The following is a 6799-nucleotide window of genomic DNA, read 5'->3' as shown; positions in this document are numbered from 1 at the left end:
ATCTTAATCATACGATCGCGTTTAAAGATGGAACAAATCTGAATCGTTCATTGTGTTTAGTCGCGACCGTTCGATCGTGCCTGAGGAGGGAACGGATCTGGACCGTCCACGCGCGCGGGAATGTTTCTAGACCGTCCGATCGCAGGACATGTGGATCGCCAGTGTGGCCTCCTGCGTGGTACTGAGTCAACGTGCATTGCCACACAGTGCGCTTCGATTTATCGAGACTGCTGACTGAGTAGTTCTGATTCTCCAGTTTCTGATTTTTCTTTAAAAAATACAATCCGAACTCAAATTTTCACTTTTTTCCAAAATTATTTTCAATTTCATCTGTAAATTATTTTCAATCTCATCTGAGTAGTTCTGATTACACTAAATATGTCTTTTTTTTTCTGTTCTAAACAGTAAACACCACTTAATCACTCGGCTCTCTTTTTATGTTCCTCGACTTTATCCGCAATCCGCGACAGAGCTCTTGACGACCTCTCTCTAGGCTTCAATGGCGGACTAGCTTCTGCTCAGTTGGCTCTGCTGTTAACCCATTCGCTGTGGCTGCCGGACCTTGAGCTTCTTCTTTTTCAAGCCCTATCAACTATGGCCTCCCGCCCGAGATGGGCAGAGCACAAGAAATCCTCTCGAGTCTTTTTCAATGAAAAAGAACGAGATTAATTAAAATTAATATATTAATTTAATTAATTATTTAAAATTAATCACTAATACCATCATCTGAAATATTGACGGGGTAATGAAAATGAGAAATTTTATATTTTTTATAAAAAAAAATAGAAGAAAAATATTTAAATAATAAAATAATATAAGAAAAAATTTGAAAAGTTTTTATAATAAAATAAAAATAAGTTATTGCTATTTTGTTTGAATTAAGAGTAACTAAAATTTCAATAATTTGATTATTTTTATTATTATTTATAACCTTTTAGGAACTAAAAATGAGTCTGGTGGCCTAATTTTACTGGGGGCTCCGATTGACATAACCAAGCTTAAGTCCGGATCGTTTAACACCTCTAGCCCTTCCTTTTATATATATTTATAAAAAAAAAGTTTTTGCTATTTAACTAATAAAACTTAACCTTTTTCAAAAAATATAATTTAATACTTATATAATATTTTTTATTTAAAAATTTATTAAAATCTAATTTAATTTAATTTAATTATTACAGTTTTATCAATATATAAATTAAAATTTTAATTATATTAAATTAAATACACTCACTGTTAATCTATAATGTGCTTTTATAGAAAATTGTTAGGTGCTGGTATTAACACAAATTCACTAATTATATTTTAAAATCTGTTAAAAAATTTCAGGTGTGATTTTAATGATTAAAAATTTTAGCAAAGGTGTCAGTGTGGGGCGCGACGAGGTTGGACGTGGCTAACATGCAAAAGACCGTATAAGAAAGATGGCGAAGACCCTGGATTTCTGGTTCTGGGATATGCTTCTTGCATGTTTTATAAATCTTCTCCTATTTTCTCCTCCTTAACAGAAGCTAATGGCACAAGCAACATTTACGCTGTATGGCGAGAAAATTGAGTCGTTTAGGCTCTTAAGTGGCCACATCATCCCTGCCGTTGGATTGGGAACTTGGAGATCTGGCTCTCAAGCCTCCAACTCTGTCTTCACTGCAATTGTGGAGGTACCTACTATTTTCTTTTCGCTTACATCTTCGTTTCATACAAGCTAACCCACTGAGCTTTTTTGACCATGGATATAGGCTGGTTACAGACATGTAGATACAGCTGCAGAGTATGGAGTTGAAGGAGAGGTTCTTCCCCTTTACTTTTTGCTTTATATAACTGGGCAATAAATGTGTACATTTTACTTCTTCTTTCTCAGGTGGGGCATGGAATAAAGGCAGCAATTCATGCGGGTGTTGAAAGAAGGCATCTCTTCGTAACATCTAAACTCTGGTATATGTGTGTGTGTGTGTGTGTCCATTTCTACTCTCGAATTGCAACAACTGCCTAGTTAGAACATTCTTTCTTGTTGGTGAGCATGTAGGTCTTCGGGCTTTTCTCCAGAAAGGGTACGGTCTGCATTGAAAAATACCCTTCAAGAGCTTCAGCTCGACTATCTTGATCTTTATTTGGTAACTTAACTCTATATATATAATTGCAAATCATATATACAGGAGTATTATATATATATATATGTATAAGGCATTAGTGAACTAAGAAATTGCCGGTTATAACAATAGATCCACTGGCCATTCCGGCTTAAAGAAGGAGCCAGCAGGCCTCCCAAAGCAGGGGATGTTCTGGACTGTGACATGGAGGGAGTATGGGGAGAGATGGAGAAGCTTGTTGAGGAAAACCTTGTGAGAGATATTGGGGTATGCAATTTTACCATGAAGAAGCTGAATAAGTTACTGGGTTTTGCTCAAACTATGCCTTCAGTGTGCCAGGTCAGATGATATATATACACACACACATACTATTGTCAATGCCTTGATTACAGGGAAATATATGTTTCACACTCTCTGATAGTGTAGTTGCTATGTGGTTTTGGGGTCAGATGGAAATGCATCCTGGATGGAGAAATGATAAGATCCTTGAATTTTGCAAGATGAATGGCATCCATGTGACTGTAAGAATGAATGTTCATTTGAAATTTGAACAATGTGTTTGTTTGGTAAATGGGAATAGTGAATTACTCAGGGTTCAGTTAATATAATATTATACAGGCAAATTCACCACTGGGATCATCGGAGGGGGGCAGATATCTCATCCATGAGCCAACTGTTGAAGCCATAGCAACGAAGCTGAACAAGAGCCCAGGGCAGATACTGGTAAAGTGGGGTATGCAGAGAGGGACTAGTGTCATTCCCAAATCAATTCATCCTGACAGAATCAAGGAAAACATGAGGGTGTTTGGCTGGGAAATCCCAGAAGAAGATTTCCAAGCTCTTTCCAGCATTCCACAACAGGTACAAATTAGAACTTAACCACTTGATATTTGTTCATCTATCTCATCCCTTTTGAGCCAAAATCTTTTATTTCTTTTTATTGCAGAAACGAGTGTTGGATGGTGAAGAGCTGTTTGTTAACAAGGATGCTGGACCATTCAGAAGTGTCGCTGATTTATGGGACGACGAGGACTAGCTGTTTACATATTATATATACATATGTATATACAATAACTCCCATGTATGAACTCTTGAAACTATTATAAACCTTGGTGAGTTTCCCTTCAAATATTACGATCTTTTTTACAATTTGAGATGTTTTCTCTACAAATCTTGGGTTAGATTATGAATCTGTAGAGAATTGGAAAGTTGGTGAGCCGATAGTATGTTAATCTCTCCAGGATCCTTCTTTAGAATGGTTTGATGAATCAAACGCATCATATTGAGCTGCTAATTTTGTCGCCGATTGATTCTCTACCATCTCTTCCACTACCAAAGCTTGTTGTTGCATGGCCAAGACTGACGCCTTCATCTTACAATCCGGCGAAGCTAATAAGTCTCCGATCACACCCAACTCCTCAATCTCACTCCAATCCGACATTCCCACCAACATTGGCAAATTTGTTTCGTGTTTAATTCCTACGATAACGAGATCAATATCATCCTCGATCGACCATAGAAGCTGCGTCGTATCAGATGCTTCTTCTGCGCTCTCCTCTCTGTACCCCACGCTCTTGTTGGAAACACACCGGATTCTGAAGTCGTTAATGGCGTTTATATCCAGTTTCTTCTCCAACAAGTCTGTAGAGCTCAGTTTTCGCTTCGTGTTAACCAGTCTTAACACTGTAAGTCTCACATTAGGATGATCCGCCATGCGAGAACCATAAGCTAAGGCTTCCCTATCATCTGGCCCTCCTATAAAAATCACCCATACTTTCAAAGTAAGCCGTCGCATCACCACGGATTTATAATCCAGCGTCCCTCGATCAAACAAAACTCCAACGGAGCACGGAGCATTAGCCAGTACTTTCTTGTTCACTGCTCTGATTAACGAGCTGTCCCATTTCTGCAACGGGACGATCACCAAGGTGGCGCACTTGTCTACCGCCAAGGAGCAAACGTCGTCGTGCATGGTGGTGTAAGGCGCGATAGCTGTAAAACACTCGATGCTGACAAGTCCATGGTTCTGGTGCTCGTACATGCTGAAGACATTGATTATACGATCAACTCTGCCGCGCATAATGGCCGAGTGTTTGCCGAATTTATGTTGTATGAGTGCTGGGTAGGCTCGCCCCACAAGTTCTTCCATGTTGAGAGCGTAAATTGCGATTGGACTTTCTTTGCATGGATTTGAAGCTTCCAGGAGACATACAATGGAGGATAGATCGTCTTCTCCGTGAAAACAAGCAACCACTCTGAGCTCGCCGTGGCGCCGATGGTGCTGTATTGTCCTTCTTTGATAAGCTACATATCTTCTTGACGGATTGTAGAATATCTTTATCAGAAGAGTGAGAATAGCAGAGTGTACAACTGCTGCTATAACCATGATTGTGAATCCTTCCTCTGTAAGCATCTGCATGTACGTATAATATGATTGTACAGAAATAGGAAGTAGGAACTGATGGTATAGATTAATAAATAAATAACATATATATATATGTATATGTATATACCTTGACAAGCATCGCTTGTTTGAAGTTCTGAATGTCAAAGAAGCCTTGGGTATTCAAGAGTAAACCGAGCAAGAGAGCATCAAGAAAGGGCATCTTGTAATAGAGCGAGGCGATGAAGACAGCAGTAAGTTTACCAAAGACAGCAATCAAGATGATGAACTCCACAACAATTATATCAACATTTTTTACAAGAAAAATATTAACTCGACTTCCAATGCTGATGATATAACATGGCATGTAAACTGCCCAAATAAAGCATTCTATCTTCTCCGTCAAGCTTGATCCCAATGGCGGCCTGTCAGGGGTTGCAAGTCCCAAAACTAGAGACCCAAAAAGAAAATGCTGTCCAGTGAATTCTCCAATTAAAGCACCAAGAAGCACTATGAGAGTAACTCCAATAACGTCAGATTCCCTGAGGGGTTTTCCCTCTGGAGTTCTTCTCATCATCCACTTCATTATAGGACGAAATACGTAAACAATGATCATGATCACAAACACTTTGCTAGCTTGAGTCAGAATTATTACGTGTACCTCACCAGTTTCTAAAGCTTCTTTCATGGAAGTAACAGCCAGCAAGAAAATCCAGCTGAGGAAGTTACTAACCATGGAAGACGACAAGGCAAGGCGACCGAGCTCTGAGTTGAGGATTTTCAGGTCTGAAAGTATCCCGAAAACTACATGAAAAGAGGTTGTGGACTCGAGAGAGGCGACTATAGGAAGACTATCGCTCAATGCTTGGTTCAAGTTAGAGGTTTCTCTGAGAAAAAATGCAGCATATGTGGTGATCATGAAAGGAACCAAGAAAGTTGCAACGCCTATAACTAATGAAATCTTTCCGGCTCTCTTGGGCATACTAATGTCCATGCGTACGCTCGTCAAGAACATCAGGAACATGAAGGCTAAAGATTCATATACATCTAGTACCACCAGACTCTTGGGATAGAAGAACTTGGCACCGAATTTCTTGTATCTCCCCATGCATGAAGGTCCGATGGCAATCCCACCCTGCACCACCAAATATGTATATATATATATATATTAGATTAAACGCAAAAAAGGGTTTGATTCCTTTAGATCCTATTGATTAATTACAAGGCGGAAGGGAGCTTACCAGCAAATGCGGTATAAAGCTGTATTTCCCAAAACGTTTGAGAAGAAACTGAAAAATTATGGTGAAGGAACTAACGATTGTGATCTGCAACAGAAGCAGCTGCGATGGATACTTGGTTGGATCGGCTCCATTTATCAAACCTGTATATCTGCTAGTAATAAGCGTCTCGCAAAATATATGGGTAGCCATTACAAATATTTACGTGTTTTAGGAATTAAACGTGACGATACAACAATTCTTTCAGAAAACATAAACACAGAAGAAGAAGAAGGAAATTTAAAGAGAAAAAATTGTAATTAATTATTTGAGCTTGGAGCAGGAAGTTTGAAAGTTGATTGCTAATCCGGATGCGATGACCCCCCAGAATGAAGAATCCTAGCAAATAAGGAGCCGAGATCCTTGCTTCCTGACTGGATGAGACTTGTCCCAACCTGCCAAGAACCGAGATCATAGAAATTGTTGTTTATTTTTACGATAAGATTAGTTAGTGTTATTTATTTTACCATGGAATTGTTTTTGACTACGGCCTTTGGGTCAATAGTTGGCAAGACAAACTTAAACTTACTAAGTTTTTAAATTACAACCTTTCTTTTACTAAACTCATCGCCTTTGATTTAATCAACAGTTGAAGTTCTAACCTTTTATGTAATCGAAAACCTCAATTTGTAGTTATCTTTAATTGAGGAATATAATTCAGTTTCTATTTCACATGACAGAATATTTTAAATCTTAATGTTATAAATATAATTTTATATCTTTTAAAAATGATAAAAAGTTAGACTAAATTACAAATAAACCTAACATACCCATATGCTATGTGTGTGTGTGTGTGTGTATATATATATATATATATATATATATATAAAGTGTGTTTAATAAGTAATTACAAGTAATAATGACTAAATTTCAAATAACACCAATATGTTAGAAATTTAATCTTCAAGTACTAAAAATCTCTGTTATAAACTATTTTAATTATTCTTCTACCAAATCAATATAAACTCTTTACTGCCAATAATTATAAATCCAATTTTAAAGAAGTATTGCAACAAAAATGAAGACTCCCAAACTCTCTTCACATTATATCTCCC

The 6799-nt window shown here is 37.7% G+C and overlaps 2 protein-coding genes across 3 annotated transcripts; one reads left to right on the top strand and one right to left on the bottom strand.

Moving 5' to 3' along the window:
- Positions 1–1447: 1447 nt before the first annotated feature.
- LOC110822869 (NAD(P)-linked oxidoreductase superfamily protein) lies at positions 1448–4692 on the top strand. Of its 2 annotated transcripts, XR_015814103.1 has the most exons (9): positions 1448–1655; positions 1734–1784; positions 1856–1929; positions 2021–2108; positions 2217–2423; positions 2534–2605; positions 2703–2945; positions 3031–3196; positions 3326–4692. XR_015814103.1 is itself a non-coding variant. In XM_022053098.2 (8 exons), the coding sequence occupies exons 1-8, from the start codon at positions 1512–1514 to the stop codon at positions 3118–3120; spliced, it is 969 nt and encodes a 322-aa protein (XP_021908790.2). In that variant the 5' UTR covers positions 1448–1511; the 3' UTR covers positions 3121–3238. The 2 variants fall into 2 exon arrangements, 1 of the variants encoding a protein (XP_021908790.2); XM_022053098.2 differs by lacking the exon at positions 3326–4692 and having other exon boundaries at positions 3031–3238.
- LOC110822700 (cation/H(+) antiporter 27-like) lies at positions 3313–6357 on the bottom strand. Its single transcript, XM_088210376.1, has 3 exons — positions 5709–6357; positions 4598–5602; positions 3313–4497 (listed from the first exon to the last, which is right to left on the bottom strand). Exons 1-3 carry the CDS (start codon positions 5895–5897, stop codon positions 3313–3315), a joined length of 2379 nt encoding a protein of 792 aa, XP_088066502.1. The 5' UTR covers positions 5898–6357.
- Between the last annotated feature and the right edge of the window lie 442 nt (positions 6358–6799).

This window comes from Carica papaya, chromosome 8 (assembly GCF_054855325.1).
Source record: "Carica papaya isolate Zhongbai chromosome 8, ASM5485532v1, whole genome shotgun sequence".
Lineage (NCBI taxonomy): Eukaryota > Viridiplantae > Streptophyta > Magnoliopsida > Brassicales > Caricaceae > Carica > Carica papaya.
Note: the sequence above shows the minus strand (reverse complement) of the source record. Positions and strands in the feature narration are given on the sequence as shown.

What these genes read in the sequence shown, in the direction of transcription:
- LOC110822869 (XM_022053098.2), top strand. Translation starts at nt 1,512, where the DNA reads ATGGCACAAGCAACATTTACGCTGTATGGCGAGAAAATTGAGTCGTTT. An exon ending in AGTATGGAGTTGAAGGAGAG is followed by an intron (nt 1,785 to 1,855) that starts GTTCTTCCCCTT and finishes CTTCTTTCTCAG; the next exon opens with GTGGGGCATGGAATAAAGGC. An exon ending in TTCGTAACATCTAAACTCTG is followed by an intron (nt 1,930 to 2,020) that starts GTATATGTGTGT and finishes GTGAGCATGTAG; the next exon opens with GTCTTCGGGCTTTTCTCCAG.
- LOC110822700 (XM_088210376.1), bottom strand. Translation starts at nt 5,897, where the DNA reads ATGGCTACCCATATATTTTGCGAGACGCTTATTACTAGCAGATATACA. An exon ending in GCTTTATACCGCATTTGCTG is followed by an intron (nt 5,603 to 5,708) that starts GTAAGCTCCCTT and finishes TTGGTGGTGCAG; the next exon opens with GGTGGGATTGCCATCGGACC. An exon ending in AACAAGCGATGCTTGTCAAG is followed by an intron (nt 4,498 to 4,597) that starts GTATATACATAT and finishes ACGTACATGCAG; the next exon opens with ATGCTTACAGAGGAAGGATT.